Source organism: Triturus cristatus, chromosome 8 (genome assembly GCF_964204655.1).
Source record: "Triturus cristatus chromosome 8, aTriCri1.1, whole genome shotgun sequence".
NCBI lineage: Eukaryota > Metazoa > Chordata > Amphibia > Caudata > Salamandridae > Triturus > Triturus cristatus.
In genome coordinates, this window is record NC_140591.1 from 1,480,560,873 (window position 1) to 1,480,579,035 (window position 18,163).

General features: G+C 45.1%; 1 protein-coding gene across 3 annotated transcripts in view; it reads right to left on the reverse strand.

Annotated features, from left to right (window-relative positions):
• Nucleotides 1–496: 496 nt before the first annotated feature.
• Nucleotides 497–18,163, reverse strand: part of COA4 (cytochrome c oxidase assembly factor 4 homolog) — a 44,318-nt gene continuing 26,651 nt past the window's right edge. For all 3 annotated transcript variants that reach the window (XM_085623323.1, XM_085623324.1, XM_085623325.1), the window contains one exon: nucleotides 497–1,201. In XM_085623323.1, the coding sequence (XP_085479449.1) occupies nucleotides 934–1,191 (258 nt within the window). In that variant the 5' untranslated portion in view covers nucleotides 1,192–1,201 and the 3' untranslated portion in view covers nucleotides 497–933. The remainder of the gene's footprint in view (nucleotides 1,202–18,163) is intronic.

Sequence of the window (18,163 nt, forward strand, 5' to 3'; positions counted from 1 at the left end):
AATTCATTACCATTCCTCTGAATAGATGGTCTGATATCCAAGCTGGGCAATGGAAGCATTTCTTTGCCAAAGCATGATGCTGGTTTGGAGGGCGTGAAGGGCAGGAGAAGGATACAGTGATCCATCTGTATTGTCTCTTCTGCGACCCCAGCTCAATTAGAACACCAGGCTTTCACTGCCTCCACCATGAGATGCCAGAACATATAAAAGCACTCCCAAAATGAACAGTTTCCCCAGGTAAGAATAATACAAAGGTGCCCAAATCTATTAACATATTTATCCTCTGGATAATAGGGGAATACTGCAGGACTGACAATCTCAGGGAGAGTTTATGGCTGAAACGAGTTCCAGAGTAACCTATTCTCAGACATGAACTGGCAGAGGTTGTCCTACGATAACACAATTGCACGCACAGTACTATAACAAAGATGTTGGTTTTGGGTGGAGGGTGGGGGGAGGGGGTTGCTCATGAAACAGTATTACAAGATGCAATCAATCCTTGTCCACCTCCATTTCCTTTATTTGCTATTGACTTGAACATCAAATTATCTGTACTTTGTAAAAAAAATCTCTTTAGTAATTCTGCAGATAGGTAAGTAATGCTAAGGCATATTTCTTGAACACATGCTTTCTTCCCGATTCCAAGGCACCTGCAAATTCACTCTACACATTAGTACTGAAACTTTAATGGTTTTAAATGGCTATCAATCCTTGATGGTTCACAGATGAAATGATAAATGCAAATTTTGCAGTGGTGCTCAATCAGGTGTCTGTGTGACTGTAATAGGGAATTCGATGGTATCATAGCGCGCAAAGTCACTAGCATCCTATGATGTTTCTTGGCCACAAGATGTTCTTCTTGGTGGTCAGAAAGCACTGCTGAGCCTGTGGCTCACAGTTCTTCTGCATTTAGTTCTCTGTTGCCCCTTTCCATCAGCTGGCTTCCTGCGCCAGCTTGTGCCTCCTCTGCAGCTCCTCCGCTTTCTGCTTCTGGTAGGTGGCCATACAACCTTTAAAGCGCTCCACTTGCTGCTGACATTTCCTCCAGTCCTGGTGTTCTGCCATGCACTCCAGAACGGCGTAGTGGGCATCTGCACAACCTGTGCGTGCGATCATTTTGTCAAGGGGGTCCTCCTCATTGTCGGCTGCTACTTTGGTCCTGTCATGACCTCGTGGGGCAGGTGCGGACATCTTGCTCAATCTAAGCACAGATACAAAAATATGGACATTTTAGGAAGTCATTGTGCCTTGGGGCACAGCCCCACTCAAAAAGCAAAGTAGAATTTTCAGGCATCCCTCCATCCTATTGTACTTCCTACACTCCCACCCCAGCGATATTGCGGCCTGGTCATAGCGTCCTAGCTGCTGTGTTTGAAGTGCCCTCCCCTGGAACATAGTTCACAGTTAAATATTTAGTTGGGGCAGCTTGGTGAGATCAGATGGACGAATTCCACATACTTATTGGACAAGGGCGGGACAGACCACTGCACTGGCGAGATTCCATGCTGACAGAAGGGACTGGAAAGACCCAAGGGTCCCACACCCCGTACGTACTACACCCACTGAGACCACGGGCCCATGAGTAGCACACATGGGGCCCACACAGGGGACTGCGGGAATAAAGTCATTCTCGCTGTATAGGATGGGTGTTATATGTTGAGTTTCAGTACTAAATGCCAATCAATAGAAGTTACAAAAAAGACAAAAGTATTTTCCAGCATCAAATATATCTATGTCCATATTGCAGAGAATGGAATAAGGCTTTCATGACCAACAGTCAAGCTGAGCTTATATTTGTTAAAAATTCTATTTTAACATCCATGTACAAACAAAGCCTACGGCACAATTTGCTATTGAAGGTTTTTCCAAAGAACGACAGAAGCAAGACAATGCAGGAAGAGTGTGAAGCTGTTCCAAATTCATCAGCTATTATGGCATACTTACATAGAATCATTTTTATAGAATCACACTTCATGGACCATAATGAATTGCATTGACACAGTGGAGTGGCCTAGAGTGGTGTAGAGTGGAACAGAGTTGCGTAGTGTCAGAGTGGAGTGGAGTGTCGTAGAGTAGAGTGGCCTAGAGTGGAGTAGAGTAGAGTACAGTTGCATTGTGTAGAGTGTGGTAGAGTGGAGCAAAGTGTCAGAGTGGAGTATCATAGAGTGTCGTGAAGTGCAGTGGAGTGGAGTGGAGTAGAGAAGAGTGGCGTGGTGCAAAGTGGAGTGTTGTGCTGTAGAGTACAGTGGTGTAGAGTGTCGTAGAGAAAGTGGATTGTTGTGTTGTAGAGTAAAGTGGTGTGGAGGGATGTAGAGTGGAGTAAAGTGTCGTGGAGTGGCATGGCGTAGAGTGGAGTAAAGTGTCAGAGTGAATTGGCATAGCATGGAGTGGCTTAGCATGGAGTATAGTGGCGCAGAGTATCATAAAATGAGTGGCATAGAGTGTCGTGGAGTGTCCTAGAGTGAAATGGCCTGAAGTGAAGTGACAACGAGTGTCAGAGTGTTGTAAAGTGGAGTGGAGTACAGTATCATAGATTGGAATGGAATGGAGTAGCATGTCAGAGTGGAGTAGAGTGATCTAGAGTGAAGTGGCATAGAGTGGGCTGAAGTGGAATAGAGCGGGAGGGAGTGGAGTGGCACAGAGTGGAGTAGAGTGTCTTGGAGTGGAGTAGAATGTCGCAAAGTGGAGTATTGTAGAGCGGGGTGGCATAGAGCGAAGGGGCATAGAGTAGAGTGACGCAGAGTGACATGGCATAGAGTGGAGCTGAGTGGCGTAGAGTGAAGTGGCATACAGAGGAGTGGCGTGGAGTAGAGTTTTGCAGAGTGGAGTGGCAAAGCGTAAAGTGGATTGGCGTAGAGTGGAATGGCATAGCGTAGAGGGGAGTAGAGTGTTGTAGTACATGTTGGGGTAGTGTTGTAGAAATGACTGGTGTTGAGTAGAGTTATTTGCTTGCTAGTCTAAATATGAGCTTGTGGTTCTAAGGCAGGGCAATGCAATTTGAAGGAAAGTTCAAGATGACTAGCATTTCTGGTAGAAAGTTAATGGTCCCAATGATCTTCGAGTTGACTGTATACGTCTAAAAGAGCCTAGACTAAAGCATCTCTAGCACAAAACGAAAAAAACGTTCCTTATACTAAAATCAAACATGTTGGCGCTGCCGAAGACTGTTTTATATGATGACCATGGGGAAGCAAGTTGTAATGTGCAACCTACCATGGCATAGTGGAAGAACAATGAAATGGTGAAAATAGAAAGTAGCGGGGATCTGCCTGAGCATCGGTCTTTTACCTCATCAGTGCCCTCCTGGGGCAAATATATATCATTAAAACTGAACCCAGAATGTGCACAGACGCTTCAGCACTCAAGGGGTTAAGTCTTCATATAGTGTGGTCTTGACTCCTGAAAGAGGTGCCAGATCACTTTACATAACAATAGGATATAATAAAAAATAGTCTGGGAGGAGTCATGTGATTCACTTAGAGAAGAATGTCAATAAGCAACACTAAGCATGATGCAACACGATTAAAGGGCGACAGATCTATATTAATGAGGCAGTCTGAGAATATCATATGCAAAGGGAGTCAGATAATAATAATCCTGAGGCAGCCCCACTAAAGGGAAGCAAACATGCCTGAATGTTGTACTGTGATAACATAAAAATTGGGATGGCAGTACGACCACCAGGAGCCATAATATGCATTGTGGCCTGGACGTGCAACAGCATGTATGCCCGCTTTGTACACCACCGGACACTATAGAAGAGGCTGCAAACGCTTGCGCTGCCCCTTCTGTAATACTGATAGTGTTGGCACAAATGTAGTACCAGCATTATTCGGATAGGGCATTTCGACTGACCCGTCGGGACTTCAATCACAGTTACAGAATTTACAAAAATGTACTGACGAAAGTGACCTTAAAGTTAACTTTAGTAAAAACAAAGATTACAATCTTTGGGAAGGCCCAGAAACACATTAAATTACCAATCGGGGCCAACACTCTGGAAGAAGTACCAACTAACCATTACTTAGGCCTAACAGTTGATAACAGACTAAGCTGGCTAGGTCATCTTTCCAACTTAAAAACTAAGGATTGTCTTACTTTCAGTTAAAAATAATTATGAGAGCACATGGAGGACATGCGGTCTGTCAGTCCTTAAAGGATCTGGAGATGACGCTAGTACTAGCATCAGTTCTGCCGGAAAAATCCACAAGTGATCTGGATAAAATCTATATGAAAGAGCTCAAATCTTTATTGAGTCTTCGTTCATCAATTCCCCAATGTAAACTGCGGTTGGAGTTATCCCTGGTTTCATGAACTGTTCGATGCTCAGCAGCGTTGTTGAAATATTCTGTCAAGAGCGAAGAAAGACTCACTGAGATCCCTGCTCTACAATGAGGTACCCAATGACCAAGCTATGGGTCAGGGGCTGAACTTGGCTTCCGTTAATAAAACTATTGTGGAAAATTTTTTACCAGCATCTGCAGATCTCATGAAAGTGCCCAATGTGGAACGGAAGAGGTTAATCAGACAGTCTCTTCTGAAGAACGCAAGAGCTGCGGATTTATTGACATTGCAGATATATCGAAATGCTCATTATACGACAGATTCATATTCTAGATTAAAACAAGAATATTTAGTCTCGAATTTGAATCCAGGATGCAAACAAAAATGTGGGGTTTGCTTCTTGTTAATACCAATAGCTCACATTGAGGATCTTGGTACACTAACGGTTTACCCTCAAAGGCCTGCTGCTTGTGCAACTACAAAGAGGAGTAGATTGAGCACGTAATTTGCTTATGTTCCAACTTACTAGAACTACAAAATACATTTCTGAAAAAAGGCATTTAATGTAATTCATTGAAGATATATCAAAGAGGCTGTTGCATACTGCTTTTCCACAACAGATTTTCAATTTATTGGGAAACTTAATAACATTTTATATTGTGCTTATTGTCTTCTTAAGGAAGTGTGATCAAAACGCTACTCTTAAAGAATATTTGCAGATATGTTCATGATTTTAATGTGTTTTTATTTTCAATTGTGATGCATTTTTTAATGTAGTTATACAATACAAATTAATTCATCATTCATTCATTCTGATAGGGTGTTCCCTTATTTGCATGGGAGGATGTACAAATGAGTATATCACTTTGCTTCTGCACCCACACCCTATTGTGGACACAGAGGAAACAGACCAAAAGGTGGCATATTGCCTGGGTGTCCTCTGAAGGCAGCCCTATGGAAGGGGCAAAGAGGGTCCTATGGGCGGTCAGATATCCCCCCTCAAGGCGGGAGTAGCCTCACTGCACCCACCTGCAGGGGGATCTCTGTCCCTGCTTTAAAGTGCATGTAGCGACAGCCTGCACTATGAACCATGGAGCAGCTTTTAAGCAGTTGCTCTGTATGCCACTGAATGCGCTACCCCAGTGCAGCAGTGAGTTTGGGACTACTCTGGGGCAGCACACTGATTGTAACAGGATGCCTGCAGTGTCCCTGTTTGCAAATGGTGCACTTGTTGAAAGGTGAGCCGTGGTGCAAACAGGGACAGCGCACCCATTACATAATATGGCCTATGAATACATGGAATGGTGTCAGGGAACATGATAAAACATTGTTGACAGGAGAGAAGTCCTGGAGGCTCCAAGTACATTCCAAGTACATCTTTCTAGGCAAGGTAAGGAAACAACATAAAAGGCAGGTAGCAGCAAACTAACTTAGAAAATAAAGTGCATCTAATTGTAGTGGGAGATTGGTCATAGCACAATATCCCTTTCTCTCTCTACTAGACCAGCTAATTGCTTACTGTAACCTATTAGTTCACACAATAATTGTTGATGAACAATCTCTCACTTGCTCAATATAGCCTTCAATGTTGGATGAGCTCATGGTTAAGTGTAAAAGCTGTGTTGAACACAACTATGCTGTGCATGTGGAATGTACAGATCTGTCTTGTCATTTATCTATCGAGTCATCCAATTCGTCCACCAGTGGCTGCCGGCATGGCTCGGGGGTGGCGAGGTGGGGATGTAAAAATAAAAAAACACCCCAAAAACGCTTACCTTATCGCCGCGTTTTTTCTCCGCCGTCCCTCCCGTCGGGCTGAAAACAGGAAGCACCCGGGCTCCCCTAAGCCAATCACAAAACTGCAATGCAACGTTGTGATTGGTACGAGTGCCGTGGTTTGGCGCTCAGATGGGAAATGGGAGCCTGAGCATGTTCTCCACCCAGGCTGCAATGCAGCTTGGGTGAAGAACATGCAAAGAGCGCATGACGGTTTGGCCGGCCCAAGACGGCCGGCCAAACATTCATGCGCACTTACAGAGTGCCGCCACTCCTCCCCCTGCTCTGTGAGCAGAGCAGCCCCACCCCGCTAAGCTGCGCAGCAGCAACAATTAAAATTATAATAACGTTAAGTTAATATTTTATTTTTCCTTTTTTTTATACTGCTGAAAATGAGTGGGACGACGCTCCCCGGTCTCAGCGGAGGAGCCACCACTGCATCCACCCATTCCTTTTTTTATGCGGCATTTTGCTGAATTCTACACAGGCCTGTCAATCAACAGCAGAACTCACTGTTGCAAGAGCACACCCCTGAAAACAAGGGGGCAGCGTTCCCTGTGAACACTGCCCCCTCCCTTTTCAACCGCATCAAAGGTCCGAATATCCTATAAGAGGTGAGAGTTCAGGTGAGATGAGTTTACCTAATGTCATGAGAGTGACACAGTACGAGTCAGAGAGGGGAGGTGGTCAGAGTGTCCACGAGCCAAGGGAGGAGAGACAAGGTGAGGTTATGGAGAAAAGAAACACAGTAAAGAGGGGGAGGAAAAGATACAAGAAAGAGGTGAAAAGAGCTGTGCGAGGAGTGGCGGAGACACATACCCAAGTCAGTGGATGGAAGCCCAGGCGGTAGCACCTGATAGGTTAACTGCTTCTGCTGAATGACACTGCTACAGAACTAGTACAGTGCATGCATTCTGAACATCGGTTCCAAAGTCTCAGCCTCTGGTCCTCAAAACAGAATACTTTTGTTCTGAGCACTAAACACACGCAGTACATAAAATATCTGACTATATCCCACGGGAGCTGCCCACATGCACCAGCTCCAGCTAAAAATAGAGGACAGGTGCCATGATCTAACTGTAACCAAGCAACCGGGAGCTGTGACGCGAGAGGCCATCGCTGCAGCATCCTCCATCGTCAGCTTACAGGGAGGAAACATTCCAAGTGGTTCATTTACACTCACTTTGCACGACAAGCCCAAACACTCCTCTCACTTTTAGGTAGCACCATAATCAGTAAGCAGTTTTCAAATATTTTGATGGTCATGAAATTATGGCTGCCAGAACTCATCAAGGTTACTGCGGAGAGTTTTTAGGAGGGAGGGGGCTGGTGGGTGAGTCAGCAAGAACCAAAGTTAACTCCACAATGTTGATATATGCAAGTGTACAGTTTTTTTTCTATACAGCATGAAAATAATAATGATGCTGTGCTATTATGATGAATATAAAGCTTCCTACCAAGGTTTAATTTTAACAAATAGAGGCATTAGTTACATGCATAGTACAAACTGCCACTGTGCAGAGGAGGTCTTTTTAAGAAATCTGAATAATCTGGGGTTATGTCCGATTTACCCGACAGGCAACAAGGATTTAGCCTCTTCCTGAAAGTATCGGAAACATGGTGGCAATTTCACCACAACTTTCTTAAATATGGACTAACAAGGTAACATACATCACAAGTAATTGAAACATCAGAGCACTGCAATTTTGTGTGCCTGTCATTTCAGAAAATGTAGCATTCTTCACTTCTACATTAGTTTTAAATACTTGCTGGATGGCGCAGTGCTCTTTACTGTGTGTGTTGAATCAGAGTGAATTCTGTTCCTGTGTCCGCCAGGTGGTGATCGCGTGCGCGGTTCCCAGAGCAGCCTCAGAGCAGCGGAGTAACAGTAACAGAGCAATCGGAGCAGCAGGGGTGCAGCTTTGGTGGGGGCCGGAGGAAAAGCTGAGGAAAAGCGTGAGCGAGCCCAAAGCCCTTTGGACCGGGAGGTCCTGCCAGCCGCTGCGATGTACCGCCGCGTTGTGCAAGGAGCCGGTGCCGGAGCAGGCCCGAGGCCCTTCGGCCCTTCGGACCGGGAGGTGTCCTGCCGCCGCAAGGAGCCGGAGCCGGAGCAGGTCCGAGGCCCTTCGGACCGGGAGGTGTCCTGCCGCCGCAAGGAGCTGGAGCGAAAGAGCGGACTGGCTGTAAGTAGCAAAAGGCAGTCTTGGTGGGAGCCCGATGTCTCCGGCACCTTTGGGCATCTTTGGGCATTTAAGTTCCGAGTATCACCTGGAGCGGGTTGGCTGGGTCATATTTGGCCCTCCTTGGCCCTCCCCGACTGGGTCTTACCCTTCGAAGCTGCCGCTGTTGCTGCCCTGTGCCTCCAGTATCACGGCGGGGGGAGAGACAACGCTAGAGACAGTGCTAGAGAGTCAGTGCAAGTGGCGTTGAGTCGCTGTGTCGAGCCAACCCAGGTTTGCGGAGTGTACTTGCTGGGGGAATCCGGTCGTCTGACCAAAAACAAAAACAAAAAAAAAAAAACTTAATTTTATGTCCGAACGCTAGTGAAACTCCTGAGACCTGAGCCGTGGAGGCGAAAGAGACCAGTGATCTTGGGCCTCGTGAAAAGGGTCCTGTGTCCTGTGTCCAGCATCTGGTGGCCGGTAGTATCTGATCAAAGCCCTGCCGCTGCAGAAGTCCGGCTTTGGTCCTGTGAGCTTTTCTTCAGTCAAGTTCCCCATCTACTTTGTTGCCTTGAGATGAGATCTGGCAGGGTGAGGACGACGGCTCCCCAAAGGAAAAAGAAAAGCAAAAGGAGAAATGAGAGGACAGTCTCTGACCCAGAACGGTCACCTATTCTGTTGCTGAGCGACACCGACACCACAACTGATATCGAGTACCAGGCCTTAAAGAAGCATTCTGATACAAGGGCCTGTAAATCTATTGGAAACCAACCGAAGATAACAACAAAATTTAACTACTTAAAGGACGCTGGGTCAGCGGTTTTTTCTAGCAACAAGAACATCACCGGGCTCCCAACCCCCCTAAGCCCACTGGTGATTATTTCCAAGGACTGCTAAGCGAACGGGGGCTCAAGGAGTGTTGACCTCAACACAAAGGAAACTGACACTGAACCAGCGGCGGAAAAAAACAGGATCTTGGGAAATCGTACGCTTCCTGAAGTTAGCTTAAGCATCCCGTGCAGTCAAAACAGAGAATCTGCGCTTCACTTTATTAAGGGTATTAACACCTCCCTTATGACGGAAAATCTATGCACCTCCTCTGGGGGGGTGGTTGCAACCAACAGGCTTTTGACCGTGTATGTAAATCTGAATCAGTGCACAATGAAACTGTAACGAACACAGAAGACGCTGAGGGTGTCATGAAGGAGCTTTCCTACCTCGAATCGACGGAATGGGCAAAAATGTTGAATTCATATGGGAATTCAAATCCTGGCTCTCCCAAGCCACCAGCAAATCCAAGGCAGGATAAAAGTGAGGTTCCCTCGCAAGAAAACGCATGGGCCACCGCCCTTGATATCCTTCAAAAGTCAGCGGACACTATGCTCTATCAGGCTGATAAAATGGATATACAAATCAGCCTCTTAAACACACTTGCCGTATATGTTGCCAAAATCGATGAAAGGATCTCAAATCTAAACAGCCTGATCAGACGGGCCCAGGAAACTGCAGATCGCCCGCAGCAAGGATGCGACTGCTTACCTATTGTGGAGAAACTCAGTTCGCTTCCAGGCATAATGGAAAAGCTGGTAGCAGACTTAAAAGAAATAGCAAAAGCTACACCTACCTCTGGGAATGGCAGCGATACAGACCCAGGAAATCCAAGTGAAGCTCGTCAATCTAAAACAGTCTTTAACTTAAGACCAAGCGAGGAAGAAGTTGATAACTCCCTACGACCCGAAGAGAACACGGCGCAAAGTGGTGGCACGAGAGGGAAGCAGCTTACCAGCAGAGCCAGTTCCACCCCTCTCTCCCCAATTGAACAAGAAGAGGAAAACCCTGCGGGGAAAGTTAAGAGACAGAGAAAGCGGAAAGGACGCAATAAAATGAGAAGGGGCAAACAAGTTCTAAACCTTTACCCGATGTTTAACAGCCTTGGACCACCTGGTGTCTCCGGAGATGTCGAGCAAGCAACTCCCTCTGTCCCAGGAACAACAACGGAAGCACAACCAATCAATCAAGTTTGTGACAAAAGGAAGAGTCTCACTTCCAGCCTGCCAACAACAAAGGAACCACCAACGGTCCCTTCGGGTAAATACTTGCCCATTGATGCAAAAGAACAAAAAACCACCACCAACTTGGCTCCCCCCAACATACACATCAAGCAGAATGAAATAGATGTGAATCATGCTCCGAGTCTTGCGACAAGGCCGCTTGGAGGCCCCATCTCCAAGCTGGAAGATGCAGCAATCTGTGCCAACAATCAACAGGGCTTATTCCCAGTAAATAAAAACTGGAACTCTGGTCATGTAAATAATGAAAGGCTTGACATTACGCGCAATGAGATCCCCTTCACGGGTCCTTTGATAAAAATAGCGCAATTACCAATCATGGATAAAACAGAGGCAATGCCCAGGCCAAACAGCATAGTTCGGAGTGGGAACAACTACTCTACCATTTTCTATCCAGAATACAAGTCTAAAGGCAGCCACGATATCCTAAATCGGGGTAACATTTTAAAGCTGACACAAGCGTTAGGTCTGTCTGATGAAATTACCTCTCAAGACATAGTCTCGGTAGAATTCATCGCACCATGTCAAGGTCAATCAAATGATTCTACAAAAATCACCTGGAGAACTGCCGAAGCAATGAACAAAATTCTAGGGTCAATTGACACCTTCAAACAATGGGAATACTGATACAACCGGGAAGGGAAGAGGGTTATCCACACGTTTTACAGGGAAGCTGCGGTGCTGTAAATAGAAGTATAGGGAGGGGTACAGTTTACTCCGTCCTCAGGGGAGCATGTAATAAAACTCCCACTTCTGCCCACCCAATGAGGAAAGCAAAAGAAGATGGGTGCCTAACAAACAGGAATCTGGACGAGGTGGGTTCATGGTCATGGCTGGCCGGCGCCCTGAATACAACTCGTCTTTTACGCTGACATCCTAGCAGGGTGGTCTGTAAGGACAAGATTCCTTTAAAAATCTGTTCATGGAACATAAATGGCCTCACGAACAAACTCGAGGACAACACTACCATTCCCTACCTTCGGGGTTTTGACATACTCTTATTACAAGAGACATGGCTTACGGCACCGCATCACCTAGAAGGCTTCAAAATCCACCACATCCCAGCGCACAAACTGAATCGTCCGGGAAGGGGGGAGTGGCGGTCTATCAGTCTATACATCAACAAAAAACGCAGTCACTTCCTGGGACTTGCCGGACTCATCAAATCGCCTCCAATGTGTGGGAATCTCTCTTATCTTGAACAATGGCCAAAAATGGAGGTTAACACTCATGAACGTCTACGTTCGCCCAAATACAGCATCCAGGAAATCCTTTGCAGATGAAGTATCGGCATCAGTAGTAAGAGCGCAAACAGGCTTTCCAAACTCAGAAATTTTACTCACTGGTGACTTTAACATGTGGCTAATGTCAGTCCTTCATAAAAATGAGGTCACCAAATCACACGATAGCATCTGGGTGATCCCACCGCAAGCCAAGCCTGGTTGGCATAAGGAGGATTCTCATGGAAGTTCTCTACAAGGTAACCTTGAAAATCTGGGTCTAAGAGCCTTAAACGGACGTTATCCTGCTGACAAGCCACCTCGATTTTCCTACCTATCGAAAAAAGGCACTTCATTAATCGATTATACCTTCGTCAGCATCTCTTTGCTCCATCAAGTAGCAGGATACTGTCTTGGAAACAGAATAGAAAGTGATCATTGCCCGCAAGAAATTATTTTGAGTACTGGCTTAACACAACATAAAAAGGTAAGGGACTTGCCATCTGAGAGCCTCACAATCAACCTTAAACGCATCAAATGTTCCCTTAAGAATCTTCAACCCATATCAGCCGAGGCTAAACAAATAATTGAGCGCCAAACTTGCCCGGACAATATATGTGCCAACTGGTCAATATTTGCTACCGAACTTACGGATAGATTTGCGAAACCAACAAAATACGTAAGCCAAACTGATCAAAAGAATATGCCGCGCTCGAACGGTGAGATACGATCTGCAAAAAGAGCAATGAATCGCTCATGGCGGGCATTAAAAACCAATCCATCGGATCCCAGCAAAATAAAAAAACTAAGAGAGGCACGTAATCATCTTAAGAAAGCAAAACGTGAACTACGCAAAAACCAATGGAACCTGTTTTAGGCCAAATTACAGTATGACATTAAAACAAACAACTCTGCCAGGTTTTGGCGCACAATTAATAGCGCATCTGGGCGCTCTTCCAAAGTCGCTTCTTCGAGCATTCTTGAAATAGAGTGGGTTGAATATCTTTCTTCCCACTTTAACGACCAGGAATTGCTCAGTAATTATCAATATCCACCTCTCAGGGACACACTATCACAATTAGAGATTGCCTCAGAATCTCATTTGAACACTTCAAACTCCTCAAAAAAGCTCGGTCACAAAATGACACCAACAAAAGTAATTCATTCGATCCAAAGCTGCGCCAATTTTGTGACAGTCCAGAAGGGCGAAGTTGAAAAAATAATAAAAAAGGGACGTCAGGATGGCGCGCCTGGCCCAGGGGGAATTCCTCAAGCTTTGTTCAAGGAAGATCCAATTTTTTGGGCTGCGAAACTAAGCCCCCTTTTTAGGTCTCGGCTGCGAAAGGCTGCGCTTGCGCAGTCTCGCTCCGAGATTTAATGAGTTGGAGTGACTTTGAGAAGAGGGGCTTGCACCCGCCCCTCTTCTATCCTGTTCTCCATTGGCTGGCCTCTTAAATGCTGGCCAGCCACTGGAGAAGAGGTCCAGTCACTCCGTTGAAGCCCCGTCTTTTTCGGATCGGGGGGCGTGTTTTTTGCGAGAAGTCTCAGGGAGGAGACAACAGCAAAACACGCCCCCAAATCCGAAAATGAGGCTCCCTTTCTCCGAGGCATTTTTGCTCTGCCTCGGAGAAAGGCGGTGGTGTCTTCTGGTGCCCTCGGCTTGTTTTGCTTTTCGCTCGTGCCTTCATATGCAGGAAGAGTTAACTTGTTATAAGTAAGCAATGTAATCAGTAGGCATGATACTGGCTTTAAAATGTTAATTGTATTTATTTGCCTCTTCTGAAATTCTTTGCTGAAGAGCGCTTTCATTCTATGCGCTTGGTTTAAATACAATTGTCGTCCTTCTTCTATTTCTGTCAAATGACCCGTTTTGGGGCTTTAAAATTCTGGTCGCCCTATAATCAGGGCCCTAGTGTTGATTCCGCCTCACGCCTCTTTCTTTCACCACCTCTACAATTTCCCTCTCTTACTCTTTTATCTTTATACAAGTAATTGCTATGGCGTGGAACTAACTCTCTGATGAAGTGTCGATAACCCCTGCACCCTTACACCAGACCCCCCGAACACCTTCAGTGAAACACAGTGACAGGCTGTCCGCCCTGTGGGCTCCCGTTCAGAGCTCTGGACAAGACGCGAGCACACCTCTGCCTCTGAAGGCTCTCTCTCACCCAGCAGTTCCTGACCTCCCATCTACATACCTGTCCCCTCCCCGCGCCCTGTAGTGACGGGAGCGCGAGGTGTCCTGTGTCAATCAGTGAACGGCGGAGCTGGGGAGAGGCTGGGGCTGGAGGGGTTGGAGAGGAGCAGCCAGGCTGCCGTTTCTTCTGCACCCAGGAGCCCGTCAGCGCCCACATGCGAACACCGCTTTGCTCTTAGCGCTCCTGTGAGAAATAACACCACCCAGCATGGCGCTACACGGCCTAAAACTGCTGGGATTCTTGGTAAGTGGTGACTTTTTATAAAGTTATTTCAAACGATTGCCTTTTAGACTCTCTGGTTCAAGATGGCATTTAAAACAAATACTAACCGCGATAAATTACTTATTAACTTCTGCTATAAAATAGTTGATTTCGCACAAAAAGTTGCAAAATACGTTTTCATTCCTGTTACTTACAGCGCGACTGTGAGGCGCTATATAAACAAGACGTGTTTGTTAGTCCGAACTACAAAACGATTTTACGCTGACGAAAATATGAGCTATTTTGTGTGTACTGTTAATCAGTGTCTGTTTGTGTTCAGCAGTTGTGTGTACACATCACTTGCATTAGATTGCACCGTGCGTTGCTTAAATCCTCGGATATCCCGGGGATCATGTTCACAATTTAAATATTACTCAATCCCTTTGTAGTGGATTATTAGCTCTTGGGAAGCTTCTGCCCAGTATTTACACTGTTTTCCCCTGAATGACAATAAGATTCATTCTTCAAAAGACATTGTTTTAAATCTAAAGGCACAAAAGAAAAGAGAAGCGAGCCTACGGCGGCAGGTCGCAATAGGTGCGCAATTATTTCGTAATTACGGTACGCTCGTCCCCTGGAGCTTCGGTGGATGCTTCAAGGTGAAGCTCGTATTCTGCTAGAACACACACAACCCCTTCCATGCCTTCATTGTGAGGCGCTGCCCGGGACTTCCGCTGATGACATCTCCCTCTCAAAAGAGACCCGGCCTTCTCTCTCTCAGGCGTGAGAACAAAATAGACGATTTTATTGAGCACGTGAACACACAGGACACTCGCCGGACAGAGGTGTTTGACGACTGGTTTCTGGCCCTTAAATACGGTTATTGGGTACTTTCAGCCTGCCTCGGGAATATACAGTCCAAGCGACACATTATAGTTTGTCTGAGATATCCTTTCTTTCTAATAGCGACTTTGACAGGCACCGGCTCTCATCTCTCAAAGTTGAACAACAATCACAGACACATTGAATCTTACCTTTTCTCAGATCTCGTTAGGATTAAGGCAAATAAATCCAGGGAACAGGAAGTCAACCTGTATACACCCACATTTTCTGATTCTGCTTGGATTTTAGGGAAAAATACAGAGAAACTTGGCTGTTTGCAGATGTGCTGTGCAGTGAGTGGAAGATTTCAGACAGGCTTACGTTCCTAGTGCACTCTACTGTGGGTGAATTTTCTCTCACTTTTGACTCTCCGCATCATTAAAGATATTTGTGTTGACAACATGGGGTGAACGAAAAGTCCTCAAAACAAAATGTTTAAAGAGCGAAGTGCACTGCAGATAGTTGATAAGATGGACTGGAGCACGTATAGTAGGTGTTAGAGTATAGGGTTTCTAAAAATACTACTGCGTATATGTTATGTTAAGGGCTCTATGTTACATATTTTACATCTGGTTATGTTTATCATGGTTGGCTATCTTATGTTATAATATATTAAGATTATTGTGTTTGGCTATGGTATATTATTTTATGGAATGCATTCTTAGGTATGTATTGTGTGCTATTATAGTTATGCCAGCATACTGCACTGCATTAAACGGCATCCTGTTGTATGTTATGCTGTGTTATCATATCATGTTGTGGTATTTTTTTCAAATTATTAATGTTACATATGCTATTGGTCTTATCTTAAGGTATGCAGTAGTAGGCTATGTTATGGCCTGTTTATAACATGCTATAGCATGTTAAGTCATAGTATGTTTTGGTCGTTATGTGTATTAAGGGAGGTTATATTTTATCGTGGTATGTACATTACATGCTAACGTACTGCATTGCACTGACATGCATCCTATGTTGTGTTATGTTCCACAGTGGGTTATTTCCAGTTCCCCTCTCTCACTCGAGAGGAGATGAGCTCAGTCCCAGAGATAATCATGGAATCAATTGTTTTCTATACACGTTTTTGAAACAACGCGTGCCAATCAATCCAATAATCAACAGATTAACTACACACATTTACACAACCTTAACATTACGGATTCCTTTCCGATAAAAAGTAAACCCATGTGTTCTACACGAATTGTATTCATATATTTTATATGTAGCTGTTCAATGTCTAGGGTAATGTTTGCACTTTAAATGACTGTTTAGCGAATTGATTGCACATGGGAGCTGCCAAACCGGGAATACATTGTGTAAAGATTTGTATAAATGTCGCAATTTTCAAGAGGAGATCTCTTAAGCCTCCCGAAAATTGCACTTTAGATGCCGCGTAGGAAAGGCACAGAAGGTGGCCCTGCCCTGGAAGCAAGCGACTGTAGCTAGTGGCTGGCCATGCTGATATCCGTGTTTCTTTAAAACCGCCCTCTTAAAGGCAGTGTCCTAAACGAGGACTAATATACGAGTCATACAGTTCTATCGTTTTCCGAGGTACCATCACATACTCGTTGGCAGGGCTTTAAGTGAGATGAAAAAACGGGGGGCGAGGGGGTCTCTCAAGGGGGCGTGGTCAGTGTAATTAAGGGGGTGGCTTAAAAATACGTAAGCTGAAAATCTGTGTGTAGCACAGTGTACCGCCCGACTTTTATTTTGCTGTTCCTCTCATTGCGTCCAGATATATCATACAAGCCACATCATACCTACAACAAGTCAGGACTATTGGCTTTGTCAATAGTTGTTAGTTGCATAAGATAAATAAGCATCAACTATGGCTTGTGTATAGTTTTGAAAACGCTTCCACTTACAGCCCAGGTGACACCACGAAAATGTTGCTGCTCCTGAGATTCAAAAACAGAAGGGAAATCCAGAGAGAAAAGGACTCTCTTGAAATGATTTTCCTTCCCCTACAACCCTCACCACGTGCACATCGATGTGCCTGCTGTCACTGCAGTCCGGAAAAAAAACGGACCGCCTATGCCAGGGCACAAAACAGAGCCCGATGGAGACCCATTCGAGGCCCCCTTAAAACAAGCATTTACAATGCAACGGTCTCGGCATTGTTAAAGTTAGAGCTATTGGTATTGCTCATGACATTATTTTTGTTTGTTTTTGTTTTTAACAATGCCGTTTATTTAAATGTTTTGAAAACATAAACAAAAATAATGCCATAAGCAATGCCAATAGCTCTAACTTTACCAATGCCGAGACCATTGCATTGTAAATGCTTGTCAATACATGTCTCCAAAACAACATCATACCGCCCTCCTGGCGTGGATCTATCCTTGCACTAATCTTTAAAGGCGGGGACAAAAAATCTCCTGGGAATTACCGCCTCATTGCACTCATTGACAACGAAGCAAAGTATTTTGCGGGAGTGCTGCTAAACTCACTTAGGTCATGGGCTGAGGAAAACTCCATAATTCCTCCGAATCAAACTGGTTTTACAATAAACACCGGAACCTCAGTCAATCTCATGTCCCTCTCATGCCTAATCGACCAAGCTAAATCCTGCTCTTGTTCACTTTATATGGGGTTTATCGACTACCAAGCGGCCTTTGACAATGTCAACAGAAGCAAATTATGGCAGAAGCTGTCCAGTTTCAACATTCCAGCGGCCCTTCTAAGAGCCATACAACTCCTGCACCAGGACACATGGGTTAGAATTAAGATCGGGGATGGCTCAAGACTGTCTCGCCAGATTTCGACGGAAAAAGGCCTCAAACAGGGATGTGTCTTGGCCCCAATACTTTTCAATCTATTCCTAGCCGACCTTCCCGAAGTTCTTAATAAGGTCAATTCCCACGCTCCTAAATTATCTGGTTTGCCGCTGACAAACCTATTATATGCTGATGACGTGGTACTGTTAAGCAAAACAAAGATCGGAATGCAAAGACTTCTGGATGCTATCTCCGACTACTCAAACAATAATGAGCTTCGCATTAATAACAGGAAGACGAAAATTTTAGCGGTGCATTCAAGGAAAGCAAAGAAGCTGTCTTGGGCTTTGAATAACGAAAGCATTGTCGAATCCAACTGCCAAAAGTACCTTGGAGTCACTTTTAACAACAACGGAAAATACAAATCCCAACTAGAAGAGCAAAAAAGGAAGGGTACGGCACTTGCCTTTGCAATCGGACTAATTCAAAAGAAATTTCAAGGCCCTACTCTTGCACCCACACTTCAGGTGGCTCAGGCAAAAATCATTCCCACTCTAACTTATGGCAGTGAAGCTCTAAAAGGACTGGACAGTGACCATCTGGATAAAATAATCACTAATATCTACAGGTCCGTGTTCAAATTACCAAACCCCACAT